At 42.6% G+C, this 15,446-nt stretch overlaps 1 protein-coding gene across 1 annotated transcript in view; it reads left to right on the forward strand.

Annotated features, from left to right (window-relative positions):
- The window catches only part of LOC127568795 (eIF-2-alpha kinase GCN2-like), a 116,800-nt gene that overhangs the window by 39,219 nt on the left and 62,135 nt on the right, over positions 1 to 15,446 (forward strand). The window contains 4 exon segments of the mRNA XM_052013006.1: positions 451 to 851; positions 2,817 to 2,889; positions 7,826 to 7,924; positions 11,507 to 11,629. Coding sequence (XP_051868966.1) covers positions 451 to 851; positions 2,817 to 2,889; positions 7,826 to 7,924; positions 11,507 to 11,629 — 696 coding nt within the window.

The raw sequence follows: 15,446 nt of genomic DNA on the forward strand, positions 1-15,446 counted from the left end.
TGCAGTATTACTGATTATTTACCACATTTCCAAAATCTAAAAGGCAAATCTGGAAATTTAACAACCCACACCCTGCCTTTGACTACTATTTTAGTTTTTTTTCCTTTCTCCTGTGAGAGGTGAGTAAATATCCTTTGTATAACTTACAAGGATGAATTGTGCTGCTGTGAAGCTGGATGTGGCTGGACAAGTATCAGGAAACATGTCAGTGTTGTTTGACCTGTGTTGGCGCTGTTTGATCTGTGCCAGCAGTGGTTATGATACTTTTGCTATTGTTCATATAGCCCTCATTTCAAAGGGCTTGAGTGAATTGAGCGCTTCCCTGGTGCCTTGTGTGGTTGATAAGTTTTGGTTAAATGGGTGAACAAGAAAACAAATTGGGCTACTCCAACTCCATGGAATCTTATGACCTTGTCTGGTTTTTTAATGTTGTGTCATGTTTCCTTCTAGGTAAAGAATAAATTGGATGGCTGCTACTATGCTGTTAAGCGCATCCTGGTGAATCCCAGCAGTAAGCAGTTCCGTAGGATAAAGGGTGAGGTGACACTGCTGTCACGTCTAAGTCATGAGAACATTGTGAGGTACTACAATGCCTGGATTGAGAAACATGAAATCCAGCCTCCTCTGCACTCGGACACAGAAAGTTCCCCACAAACACCTGAGCCAGGCCACCAGAATAAGTGGAGCATGTCGGATGATGTTGAAAAAAATGCCCCAGCCCCAGTTACGACCAGTTCAGTGGAATGGAGCACGTCATGTGAAAGATCATCAAGTGCCAAATGTGGGGACAGGGAGTCAACCGATGAGGAGGATGATGATGATGAGGAGGATGTGTTTTGTGCATCATTTTTGTGAGTATGATGCAGATTGCAGTTGTTAATGGTGTTTTCTTGGCTTATTAGTCTAGGACACCACTTGGAATAGCTTTGCAGTGTAGGAGGTGGTGGGGGCCAGTCCATTGCTCCAGAAATTGTTTTCTCTTTTGTGCCCTCTCTTGGAGTTCTGCAGTTCTCTTGTTAAGTTAACCTGAATAATTAGTGCTTACGAACTATTAAGCTGGAACAGCGCATGAGCATTATCCTGTCTCCAGCCATGGTGTGGAGTTGCTGAAAATCAATCAGGGGTAATGGGCTGGATTAATTTTTTTAAGGGGGATTTGTATTGCTCAGTCCTCCCAATTTGTTTCTTTTTGGTCACCCAATTACCTGCAATGCTCACTCCATTCCCATCCCCACAACAAAATTTTGCGTTAAGACACTGGCTGTGATCTAGTAAAATGTTACCATGCTTTTCACAGAAAAATCGTCAGCCATAATTTGGCATTGAGCCAACTATGGAGATGCCGGGGTAAGTTGGCAGAAGCTTGGTTGAGGAGGAAGGTTTTAATGGGTACCTTAAAGGAGTGGAGGTGATCAAATGTAAATGAAGAGAATTTCAGAGCTTGGGGCTCAAATCAGCCAAGGTCAAGAAGGGTAATTGAAAATGAAGTTATACAAGAGGCAGAATTGGAGGAAAGCAGAATTTGGCAGGTTTATAGACCAAATGAAGTTTACAGAGATGGAGAGGAATGAAGCTACAAGAGGGATTTGAAAGTGAGAAGAACTTTAAAATTGAGGCTTTGCTGGACAGGAGCCAAGGGTAGGCGAGTGAGTAAATGATTGATGAGTCAATGGGCTCCCCCTCCAATTGTATTGTTCCTGAGTAAGATCAGCCAGGGTGGAACCCGTCAGGTTTTAGGATTTTTACTGCTGGATGGGAGATGGTGTTTTGTGGGAGGAACCATCTTCCATCAGAATAACAGATCGTGATTTGAGAGGATGCTTCATTGGCTCAGCTAATGTACAGCTTCACAAGTTGGCATATTTACTTTGCTCTTCACAAATTGTTGGGAAATTGTATCGTAACCTGCTTGGTGAGAAACTGATTCTATTGGTTATCTTTTCTAAGTTAATTTGTGAATGAGTTAGTGAGTTAAATATTCATGATTTATCCTCTTGCTATTGAAGAAAAGCTTCTAACACTCAGAAATCATAAATATGGTTCCAATTAATGAAATTTGAAACTATATGTAAACAGAAATGTTCAGTTTTCATCTTATTTTGCTCATTGGATTCAAAGTGTTTGAATCCTTTTGAGTATTTTTTGCTCCATGGTGTCATTCATTTATAATGCAGACTGCCCACATAAAGGTGCAGTGTGACTGCACCTTCTTGTGAGGAGGAGGGGCTTCCACTGAGAGTTTCCATTGTAACAGTCAATTCAGTCTTTGAAATGTGGTCTTTGCCCCATAACTCTAATTTCCATGAAGATTAGATTTGATCTTGAATCTCTATTTACCATATGATATTCAGCTGCACAGCCAACTTCACAGCCAAGTCTGAGCTTGCAGTGAAAGTGCAACTGCCTGTGTGAATTTTCAGCGTAAATCACTGGACAATGGTTGTTGTTTGCCATCTCCCCAATAAAGGCACACTGGGGTTAATTTACAGTGATTGTATCCCTGCAGCTAAGGTTAACGATTCATGAGGAATCAAACTGGACTGAATAATTCCACTTTACTACTTGTTGGGGTGTCATGGAATTCCTCATTTTCACCTTTCCATTGTAGGCTTGCTCCGTTTGATGTAGAGAATTAAGGCCATCACAAAGTGACGCAAAATAGGAAACAAAAGAGCTCAATATAACGTAGTGATTCCAGCAGCACTTGTGCTTGAAGTCCAGGGGTGTGATTGGGCCTTGATTAGCATCTCATTTTGTCTTCTTATTTGCCAAGTGTGCTTGAAGTTCTATATTAAATACCCTCCTTATTTTTACAGACAAGCCGATATTGATTCAGACAGTGACATTATCTTTGAGAATGGTGATGAAAACAGCGACAACATCCCCATGGTGAGGAACCACTACTTTATCTAATGAATATTGTGTTTCTAGTTAGCTTCGTTCAGTGCACATCTAAGTCAGAAGGTAATGGATGGCAGACACTGCACTCCCCAGTTCTAGGTGGATCTGCTGCCCAGGTTTAAATTTATTTGTTGGTCTGTGACTGGATAACAACAACAATGCCCTTCCCTCAGGGGTTTCACTGACCCTGATGGCATGAGAAAAGCAAAATAATACAGTCAGATCAGTACAACCCCGGTGTTTCTTGTGTGATGGATATCTGTTGATAATTACCTTTCTTTACACAATTGGACTTGGTATCTTCTACAAGTGCAATCCTGGTATTGTTATTGGTGGTTTTAAAACTAGACAAGTAAATGATGCTGCAATTGGCTACAGTGCCTCTGTGAGCTGGTTTGTCCAATCCCTGATCTAAGCCTTAGAAAGTCTTTAGCGTCTGCTGGTTGCAGGGTTCCTTAGTAAAATCAGTATGGGCATAGTTTGGAAATCAAAGCTGGTGTCCTTGAAATAAATTTGCAGGACATTTGGCTATTTACAATTGTAACTTTTCTTGCAGCAAAACTTCTGATAATATGGCATGCTTGGTGATGGACTGGCAGATTTCTGGATTATTGGATGTTATCAATATCAAAATACCTTTTTTAATTGACTCTTTTTAAAGATGTTACACAGTATTATAATACATTTCCCACTGAAGCCAGTAAGTTTAAAGGGAGAGTGGGAAATGGGACCCTGGTGATTAGAAAGGAGCATGGGAACCAGGGCCCTAGGTTGGACTGTTGGAATTAGGGCCCTCATTAGTGGGAGGGAGTGTGGGAGCTGGGGCCCTCGTTAGTGGGGGGGAGTGTTGGAGTTGGGGTCCTGGTTAGTGGGAGGGAGCATTGGAACTGGGGTCCTGGTTAATGGGAGGGAGCATTGGAACTGGGGTCCTGGTTAATGGGAGGGAGTGTGGGAACTGGGGTCCTGGTTAATGGGAGGGAGTGTTGGAACTAGGACCCCGGTGAGTGGGAAGGGAGTATAGTAAGTATTGTCCGGTGAGCCAGATGCTAAACCATCTGGATTTCCGAATAGTTACCAAATCACCATTTTCATTGTGGTGGTAAGATTTATTATTAAGGGAAAGGTTGGAAGATGCTTTTATTTTTTTCAATTTCTAACTTAGTTATGTTTAGAACAGCACCTGGATCCCAAATCAGACAAATGCCTTTATGGATAGAAATATACATAATGACCTTTACCCCAAAAACAAAAAACTTCCTAATATCACCTAATCTATGTCCCTTAAACCCATTTCCTTTCATCTATCTGATAGCAGAGTGGTTTGCCAACTTTGTGTGCAGCAGGATGACATCTGTAGTGGTGGGCATGGCAGCAATGGTGTAAGGTCACTGATGTATGTGAGTGACGGTTGCTATGTTTAGTTGCCAGCATTAATGTATGGCAGGAATTTGAGATCCAAACTAAGATTTTCCTGACAATATACAACCAAAATCTACCATGGTGTGCTTTTGTAGCCAGCCTTGGTGACTTTTATTTAATGAGTTAACCTCCTCTCTAAAGAAAGATCTGATGAGACTAAACAGGAGATAAAATCAAAATGTAGCCTTTTGAATATTTGACCTTTTTAATGGATTGTTTAAAATAAATCCAGGGTTTAGCACTAGTCATGTGGGCTGTGCTTGATTGCCAGTCCTTATTGAGCTAGTTGATCTTAGTTGGCCATCCCTTTCAACCAGAGAATGCAAATCGCAGCTAGGCTTTCATTTAAGATCACTCTCCATGGGCCTCTGCGCGGATGTTGGATGAGCAGCACAGTATCTGTACTCTGCACCAGAGCTGGTCTCCATTTATCTTGGACCTTTTTGCCATTGGGCCAAGACCTCGCTCCATCAAGACCACGTGGTAGCAAGTGTGTGAAGTCCACCGCCATGTTTAAAAACCTTTGCCCAGGGATCTTGTACACTGAACTGGGGTGAAGCAAGCCATCCTCGGTCTTGAGAGACCGCCAGAGAGAGAAGACTTGTCCAGGATAGCCTGTAGAGGCTTGTGTACAAACAATTCCCACTTGGGAAAAGCAGAGGCCTTTTAGCACCCCTAAATACTGCATACCAATGATACTTGATGCCTAGAATAGAGATAGATGAAGGAAGTACTAAACTGGCAGAGAGAAAAGCAAGACAATCGGACAGTGTTGTGACATTCACTCACTGGAAAAGGCACCATCTCTGGAAGGTTTGTTTTTAGTACCATAATGGGTTTACTTTGAGGCTTTGTATAGATCTCTTTAGACCAGGTGTATTGCCAGTTGCCTTTTAATTACAGGTAGTCCTGGCCTGCAGGGGGACTGCTGCTGGCATGGTGGCTATATTCCGTTGTTGGCAAACTATGTCAAGCACAGTACAGGAATGAAATGAGCTTTGCTGATGCTATTGTTCATATCATTAGATTTCTTACATTTGGGATTCTGGTTCTGCTGTTTGTAGCCATTGGGCACTCTGTTATAAAGCTGTCTCTCTTCTTTAGGACTTCCGATCCATTGACTTCTTCTCATTCCCTTTTGAACTGGTATGTGCATATAGTGACATCTGTGGGGTTTAGTGGTTGTGCTAAATGCTGGATCTGTAAAGCTGCATTGATGTGTGAACAGTTTTTCAGTGGCCAGATTCCAGTGGCTTTCAGAAAGTAGGACCTTTTTTTAGGTTAACAACTGTGTGGAGCCATACAGCAGAAATTCAGTGCATTGGACCTGTGCTGGTTATTTGAAAGAACTATCCAATTTGTTCCATTTCATTTGCATTTCCTTCACAGCCCTACAATTTTCTTTTGAAGTATATATTCTAATTTCCTTTTTTTTAAGATACTGTTGAGTCTACTTTTACTACCCTTTCAGCTGTTAAGTTTATGTCGTAGCAAGTTGCTATGCTAGGTGACACTCATTTCAGATATTGACTTTTTACAAATTGGCATAAATCTGAAAATGTGGCTGCAAACCTTTCTTTCTACCATTGGAAGCAGTTCCTCCGTACCTGATCTGTCAAAGTCTTGATCATTTTGAATGTTTTTTTAAAACTCTCCTTCAATTACTCTAATCTGCAGAGAACAGGACCTGTTTCTTCAATCTCCCTACATAATACATGCCCTTCTTCATGGGTACCAGTCTGAATCTCCTCTGCACCTCTCCCAAGGCTTTGACATCCTTCTGAAAGTGTGATCTCCAGAACCTGACACACTATAAATCCTGTTTGCTTTCTCAGCAATTTATCTATTTACCATGCAACGTACAAAGTGTTTCACACCTGCTCCCTCTTTAATATTGTATCATTCACTTTATATTGCGTTGTTCCAAAACCACTTACTGCTTTGCTGCATTGAATTTCATCTGACTGGCATCCACTCTTTCCAGCAGTCTTGCACTTTGTATTGGTCAATTTATGTGCCACAGTAGTGCCTAAATTGGCAGAGACCAGCAACTGAAGTTCAGGCTGGCCGATTTCCTAAACTTGTGCAATCCTCCAGTCTGTTGAGAATCCCTGCTGCATGTACGATGGATTTTCCGAAATCAGCTTGCTAACATTTGAAAGCAAGATGTGGCCTTAAAATTCAAAGGATTTGCAAGGCATGAGGGGGAGGGGAGAGCACAGTACAAGCAAAGTGGGTGGGTGAGGGAGCATGATACAAGGATAGGGAATTGCAAGAGATCACAATGGAACTGTCTGGGTTTGGGGGAGGAGCAAGTTTAAGTATGGGACAGTACAATGGAGGTCTGAGGGCTTCCGGAGAGCTGAGCACAATATTAGCCAGTGGTTGGACGAGGAGCACAGTGCAGGCTTAGGAAGTACTTACTATTGACTCCAAGCAGGGGTGGATTAGTTAGCTGTCAGATGTGCAAAGTTCCAAGAAGCTCCCATGATTGACTCTGTAGCATTGCTGCACCCCATATTAACCCTGGGAAAATCCCACACCCTTTTAGCAGAGCCAGCCCACACTTCAAGTTGTGCAATGTTTATTTTCTCCAAGGGGCAGGTTTTTTAGATTTCTGGAATGGGCTGGTTACCTTATGAGGAAAGGTTGGATAGCTGATGCTTGTTTAGAAGAGTGAGGGGGTCTTGATCAAGACATCCATGATCTTGAGAGCCCTTGACAGGGTGGATGAATAGAGAATGTTTCTCACTGGGAGAATCTAGAGCAAAAGAAGGTAAGGCTGTGATGAAGGAATTTTTTTTTCTCTCAGCGGATTAAGTCTTTGGAACGCTCTTTCTCGAAGGGCAGTAGAAGCAGTATCTTTGAATGTTTTTAAGGCAGAGATAAATAGAATTGATAAGCAAGGGTGTGAAAAGTTCCTGGAGGAAGACAGAAATGTGGTGCCGAGGTTACATTTAGGTCTCTAGATCTCATTGAATGGTGGAACAGGCTCGATGGGCCGAGTGGCTTACTCCTAATAATTTTTATGTTTGTATTCTGCCCTGGCATTTCCTACTGGATACAATAGTACCACACAGATAAGTATGTTTTCTGAGCTTCTTATTAAAACACATGAACATCCACAAAGTTTACCAACTAAACCACCTGGAAACCAGGGAAAGGTAGTATGTAAATGAGCTGCAGAGACTTGGAGAACCCACATACAGTGGGAACAATCAGTTATAAAGCTGAAAGTCTATATATGAGAATATATGGTAAGGATCAAATCCACAGTAACCTGCAGTGTGGCATTGCCATCTACTAACTCCAACACAGTATCTCTTTGCTAAGATCTGAATTGTGACTTGACTAAGAAAACTACTTGAGTATGTTTGTCTCTCAGCAAGTATATGCTTTTTCTTCTCGTCCTAACAACAGCTTGAATGTGTTCTGTTTTTGCTAACAACTCAGACTGCATGACTTGCAATGTGATAATATATTGTGATCATTTGTTAACCTCCAGAGTAGAGAAGCTGCAAGTAAGAAGGATCAAGGCAATGAGAAAGTGGAGAAAGCGGAGATTGTGCTGCTGCCACAAACAGTGCACTATTTGTATATTCAGGTAACTGATTCTATCCAGATTTTGCATCCTTTGCCTATTCAGGTACCCCAGATCGTGCACTACTTGAATGTGCCACTACGTTGTACTGCAGTACATAAAATGAAAAACAAATGCAGATGTTGGAAATCTGAAATAAAAACAGAAAATACTGGAAACGCTCAGGTCAGGCAGTATCTGTGGAAAGAGAAACGGAGATAACTGTACTCCAGACTGTTGGTGTATTTGGGTCGCAATTAAATTGTGCACAGCTGTATATTCAGTAACAGACAACGTTGTGCTGTTGATTAAAAAGAGAGGAGGGGATAAAGGGAGTAGTTACAGGCCAGTAAGTTTAGTGGTGGTAGTGGATAAATTATTGGAATCAATTCTGAGGGATGATGTAAGCCTTCATTTAGAAATTTATGGATTAATTGGGGAACTTCAGTTTGGATTGAGAAAACACAGAGTCACAAGAGACTGCCGATGCTGGGATCTGGAGCAAAAATCAAGCTGCTGGAGAAACTCAGCAGGTCAGGCAGCATCTGTGGAGGCAAAGGGATGGTCAGCGTTTTGGGTCAAGACCCTACATCAGGACTGATTTAAGGAAAGGTTGCATCTGGCTAACTTGTTTGTATTTTTTGAGGAAGTAGTAAGAAGTGGGGGGAGGTCGATCAGAGCAGTGTTTGATGCCCACTGCATGGGTTTTAGTAAGGGTTTCGGTGAGATGGTTAAAAAAAAAACCATGTTGGGACCAAGGGAGATTGGCAAATTGGATCCAAAACTGGCTCATTGGCCGGAAGCAGGTTGACCGGTTCTTTTGCAACTGGATGGTTGTAACCTGTGAGTTTCCAAATGCTTTGTACTCAGTCTCTTGCCTCGAGTAAAATATGTTAATGATTTAGATTTAAGTATCGGTAGCTTGATCAAGAAGTTTGCTGATGACAGAAAAGTTGAAAAATTGGCAGCGCGGTTAAAACCATAGAAGGCATCCTATCCGGATGCATCACAGCTTGGTATGACAACTACTCTGCCCATGTTCTCAAGAAATTGCAGAAAATTGTGGACACAACCCAGTCTATCACAAAACCCAGCCTCCCCTCCATTGACTCTGCCTACACTTCACACTGCTTTGGGAAAGCAGCCAACATAATCAAAGACCCCTCCCACCCCAGTCATTCTCTCTTCTTTCCCCTTCCATTGGGTAGAAGATACAAGAGATTGAGGACACATCCCACCAGGCTCGAGGACAGCTTCTATCCTGCTGTTATAAGAGTTTTGAATGGATCTCTTGTACATAGAACATTACAGCACCAGAACAGGCCATTCGGCCCATGATGTTGTGCTGAACTAATTAAACGCCTAACTAAACTAATCTCTTCTGCCTACACAAGGTCCATAGCCCTCCATTCTCTGCACATTCATGTGCCCAACTAAGAGCCTCTTAAATGCCTCTGTCGTATTCCAGGCACCCACCACTCTCTGTACAATATGGATGAACTCCGGATCTCGCAGTCTACCTCATCATAGCCTTTGCACTTTATTTGTCTACCTGCACTGCACCTTCTCTGTAACTGTAACACTATATTCTGCATTCTGTTATTGTTACTGTTTTTCCTTTTGTACTACCTCAATGTACTTGTGTATGGAATTGTCGTCCCGAAATCAATTTTCCCCTTCTGTCCGCTGTAAATAACACAGTGCCACAAGGTCGATTCGAACAAATACCTTTATTAGCAGTGCACCGCTAGGAGAATTCTCTTCAGCACTCACTAAGAGTCGCTTCCCGAGTTCTCCCCGAACAAAGGGCAGGCAGACATTTATACAGGAATTGTCACGCACATCCCATGCAAACGGCGCCGTGAGTTTCGGTCAAGCTATAGAGATCCCGAGACAGCTATCACACCTCTTGTCTTAGTATAATTGAGTTGTAATCAAGGCTTTCAAAGGCAGGTATCACCCTTCATTGTTCAGACCAAGTCTTTACCTCGATGTTAATTACACCCAATATCGCCACTGTCTGACATATCAGAATGGTCCATTACCCGAAACAAAGGCAGTTAACATACTTAACATTCCAACCTAACTAGTGGGTCAGCAGCTTGCTAGTCCTTGCTAAAGAAGTATAAATGCATATATATACATATTTTGTTTACCAGTTATAGGTATGGTTGCAATTCTTAACCCTTCACTTCCTCAGAATGATCTGTCTGGATGGATGGCATGCAAACAAAGACTTTTCACTGTATCTCAGTACGTGTGACAATAATAAACCACTTACCAATTAGTGAGGGGGAAAGCTGTAGACTGCAGGAAAATATGGATAGTCTGACCAGTTGGGTGGAAAGGTGGAAATGTGCGAGGAGATGTGCAGCAGAGCAAGGGAATGTACAATAAATGGGAGAATATTAAGAGATGAAGAGGAGCAGAGGGACCTTGGATTGTATATCCATAGATCTTTAAAGATAGCAGGATGCGTCAGTGAGGAAGTACATGGGGTGCTTTCCTATATTAGCTGAGGCAGGGAGGTTATTCTAGAACAGTACTCAACGCCAGTTGGAACACAGCATGCGTACTGGATCCAGTCCGTTCAGGAACAACAGGATTTCACTGGGAAAGTCAAAGGAGTTTTACGAGCCAGGACTGGAAAACAGTAGCTCTGAGGAAAGGTTGGTAGGTGGGGGTAAAAGCAAATAACATTCTCGAAATGCTTGTCAGGCATCAGTAGAATGAGAAACAGAGCTGAGACTTCAGGTTGATAACCTTTCATCAGAAGGGATCAGGCTGGTGTTGCTTTGGGTAGGCTGCTTTTCTTTTTCATTTTGAATGAGAGGAGGTTGGGGGGAACTTAACTGAGATTATAAAATGATGAGGGGCTTTGAAGAGTAAATAGGAAGGACCTGTTTCCCTTAGCTTAGGGGTCAGAAACACGGGGGCCTAGACTTGAAGTAATTGGTAGAACGATTAGAGGGGAGTAAGGAAATTTTTTTTCACCCAGAGAGTGGTGGGGGTGCCTGAGAGGTGGTGAAGCAGAAACCCTCCTCATGTTTCAACAGGACTTAAATATGAACTTGAAGGCTGGTGACCTGCAGGGCTACTGCCCTAACGCTGGAAGGTAGATCTTTGTCAACTTCATCGATGTGGTGGGGCTGTACAGTGCTCAGGATACATTCCCAGGAATGATGGTGCTGGTGGAATCGGAGATAAAAGGGGTCATTGTTATATTGAGAATTGATACTGTCTGTTTTGCTCTGCTGGGAACCTGGTGTGAACCCCTCCCACCCCTCTGCTGGGAACCCGGTGTAAACCCTTCCCACCCCTCTGATGGGAAATTTCCCTAGCTTTCCCAGTTAGCCCACACCTCCCAGGAAGGAGGAATGAATGCCAGGTTTTGTAACCATACATCTTTGCACAGTATGAAGTAAAGATCATGTGCCAACCTGGCCTAAAGATGAGTAATTACGCTGAGCTAGCTCTTGACCCATTTGGGTGCGTTGTGGATATATTTCAGGTCAAGAAATGATCTCTGGAATACGCAATGACTTGATTCTGAGGTGCTGAGCTTGCAATGACACTGCCATGCATTCATTTCCTTGCCTGTTTCAGATGGAATACTGTGAGAAAAGCACTCTACGAGACACGATCGACCATGGACTGTATGGAGACACCAACCGCCTTTGGAGGCTCTTCCGGGAAATCCTTGATGGACTGGCCTATATCCACGAGCAGGTTGGTTTGGCAGAAGGCCACCTATAATACTTAATACAACTCTGCTTTCAAAAATACATGATCATGTTCTTGTGAGAGGATTTGAAAACTTAAAGAGATCCATGATAGAAGTTAGATAAAATGACGGTTTAAATCTGTCAGCTATAAGTAAATGACCACAGAGGTAAAACCTATGAGGTTATAGTTAGGTAGGGTGTAGCCCACTGAAATAGCCAGTTAGCCTAAGTGGGTTCTTACAGACACTTATACTCCTACTGAGACTTCTCCCACGTTGTATATCTGTCAGCATTTCCTTCTGCAGATTCCCCACAAGTAAAAGCATTTATTTCCACTCTATTCTGTGAAACCCTGTACCCTTTAAGGATCTGTGACAGGTTGCCCCTCATGGCCACCCTTCACCCAGAGCTTTTTATTTTGTGGGGTTAGGAGCCACAGCGTTTCAGTATATTCTCAATTCTGCTAAGATCCATCTCAATCTATCTTGCACCTTTAAAAATAAAGTCACATTTTTATGGTCATTTTTGTGGAATTACCTTGTGTGGCTCTTTATAGTAATTTGTGTATATGTACCTGAAGATGCTTTCGTGTCCCTTCCATCTCTCAAAGCAGGGCACTGTTTTCATACTGCTCTTATCAATATACACCTGCTTCACAGCTGACTCTATTGAAATTTATTTTGTGAATTAGGCTCCCATTCTGCAAGTTTCTTAATGGCTTCCAGAATTTTGTCACATACCTCTTTCTTGGATTAACCAGTGTTGTGATCACAACTTCAGAAATTGTATCACTGATTTCAGAATCCAAATCATCTATGTAAACTATGAATGCCAGTGGTACCAGAACTATTTCCCATCTTGTCAACCTGAGTAGTCATGCTGAAGCCCAACAATGTATTCGGAGTTGGCTTCGCTGTCCACTCTGCTGCTTTTCCTCTTTTCTGCTCTGACTGAGGGCATGAGTCTATAACAGTCTTCTTCACTGAGGTTGCAACTGACCTCCAGCAGCTTCCTGACTTCCATGCTGCTGTGTGAAAGGTACAGGGGAAATGTGAGGAAAAGCACTTTTCCTGACATTACTGGACAATCTGCAACACACTGCCTGCAAGAACGATAGAAACAGAGTCTTTCAGGGCTTTCAAACAGGATTGGTTGGCACCTGTTGGAACATAATCTGCAGGGTCACAGGGCAAAAGTAAAGGAATGGATTAATCAGATTGCTCTACAAGAGGCTAAAATGGACACAGTGGGCTGAATGACTTCTCTCTGTGATGTTATAGAGTTATACAGAATGGAAACTGGTCCTTTGGCCCAACTCATCCATGCTGACCAAGGTGCCTAATGTAGCTAGTCCCTGAGTGTGCTCTGACCCTACCTGAAGGTGCAGAAGTTTACCTGGTTATGGTTCAGGCTGGAAAATTCAAGTTATAGCTAGGTTCCGCTATTTTCATCAGAACAAATTTAGACAGACACATGAACAAGAGGCATGTAGATAGACAACTGAGCAGGCAGGGAATGGAGGGACGTAGACCATGTGCAGACAGATGTGCAGTTTAAATTGGCATTATGGTTGGTAAAGACATGATGGGCTGAGGGGCCTGTTCCTGTGCTGGACTGTTCTATATTTTATATGACATGCAGGGAATGAAGGTATATAGGTCACATGCAGGCAGATGGGATTAGTTTATTTTGGCATGATGGTTGGCACAGACATTGTGAGCTGAAGGGCCTGTTCCTGTGCTGAACTGTTCTATGATATGCTGAATGGTCTCCTTTCTGGGCCATAAATTTCTTTGTCTCTGTACCATTGAGGCAAACAGTTTGATAAACTGACAGTGACTCTATGCAGGGTAATTAGTTGAAATAATTCTTATTTCCATTGCTTTAACAATTTCCAGTAAGTTTTCTCATCATGGCTCATTGCTCAGTAGTAGTGCTTCCATAACCAGGTCGTGGGATTTATCCTAGCCAAGACCTGCTGTATAAACCAGAATGGGATTCCCAATATAATACTTACAGAACATCGGCTTGGTCTCTCATTATAGTTCAAATAGAATGAAAATCAAAGAACTGCAGTTGCTCAAAATCTGAAATAAAATGATACTATGATTCAGTGAAAATGGCAGCGTGCTGTAGCCAGCCACCCACAGTGCATCCATGACTGTTTGGCAGACTCTGGGAGTATTCCCACTGTTGTGCCTCTGCTATCCCTGGGCTCTTATGAAATAAGGGATGCAATCCATCTGTGTTAATGTTGAATTGGTTTATATTCTCCCTTTCTGTGGTATCTTCATAACATTTTTGACCTTTGCTCTTGTCCTTGACCACCCTATTAGTCATCCAAGTAAATATTGAGGCAAATTAACAGATTATAATTTCAGGGCATTGTCATATTATAGGAAGAGGCCATTTAGCCCATTGAACCCATTTTGGCTTCTTGTTAGGCAATCCAATCAGTCCCATCCTTTGCTTTTGCCCTGTGGTTCTGCAAGTTACATTTCCTCAAGTGCCTACCAATTCGTTTCTGTTTCCACCATCCTTGCAGGCTGCAACTTGTATATCATAACTTCGCTTTACATTAAACATATTTTCTTTCAGAACTCTCCTGAATCTTTAGTCCATCAGTTGGAATTCATATCTCCTGGTCTTTAAACCAGTAACTAATGGAAACAGCACTTCCTTTACTGTCTTTAAGCTAATCTGGTACACTTCTCATCAAATTTCCTCTTCACTTTCCTTGCCGCAAGGAGAACAACCCAGCCTCTCCAGTCTGTGGTTGAAATCTTTCAAGTCTGGAACCATTCCAATAAATCCTTACAGCCTCTTCAGTGTCGTTACTTGTGAGTTTATCATATGCCCTGCAATAAGCATTTTCATAATTTACTTTTATTTTGAAGTTGTTCTTTGCTTTCCTTGACTATACATTCCATTTCTGTCCTCCTTGCCTGATCTCCTAGTTTTTGAAAATCAAGGCTGTGGAAGAAGTCTGGATTTTGTAGGGTTGTCGGAGCTGTAGGATTGAGACAAAGCCACGTAGAGATTTAAAAATGATGACAACGTTAAAATTGAGGCTTTGCCAGACAAAGGCCAGTCATTGGATGAGTGGCCACTATCATGAACTACTCATCCAATGATGAGTAGTCTGTGATTGCAGCTTTGTTGGAGCATAGAAGGGACCTGGCTGCACATTGTGTGAGTTAGGGCCAGGACAAGAGCTCTGGTGATCTGAAGCTTGTGAAGGGTGGAAGAGAGTGTGTTGGAATAATTGAACTTGGTGGCAATAAAAGAATGGGTGAGGGATTCTGGCACAGATGAGCTGAGATAAGAGAGGTGACGGATAAAGTTGATGTAGAACAAAGATGCACAGAAAAATAGAAGCAGGAGTCGGCCATTTGGCCCATTGAGCGTTCATGGCTGATTCTCTATACCATATTCTTGCTCTCTCCCCATACGTCTCGATGCCTTTTGTGTCTAAAAATATATCTACCTCTTTAATTATTTCTCAAATTTCTCCTTTCCCAACAGGAGGAGGCCATTTGGCCCCTCCAGTCTATTTCTGGCTCTCAGAGCAATCTCATCAACCCCATTCCCTCACTTAATTCCCTACAACCTGCTTTGTTTCACATACTCCTCCCCCCCACCCCCCCCCCCCCCCCAATTCTCCTGCCACCTACCTACACGAGGGGTAATTTGTGTTAAGAAATTAATCTACCAGTCTGCACGTGGGAGGAAACTGGAGCATCTGGGAGTAACCCAGGCAGGAACGGGGAGAATGTGCAAACTCTTAAATAGATAGCATCGGAGGTCAAGGTGGGACCCGG

The sequence above is a fragment of the Pristis pectinata genome, chromosome 1 (genome assembly GCF_009764475.1).
Source record: "Pristis pectinata isolate sPriPec2 chromosome 1, sPriPec2.1.pri, whole genome shotgun sequence".
Taxonomy (NCBI): Eukaryota; Metazoa; Chordata; class Chondrichthyes; order Rhinopristiformes; family Pristidae; genus Pristis; species Pristis pectinata.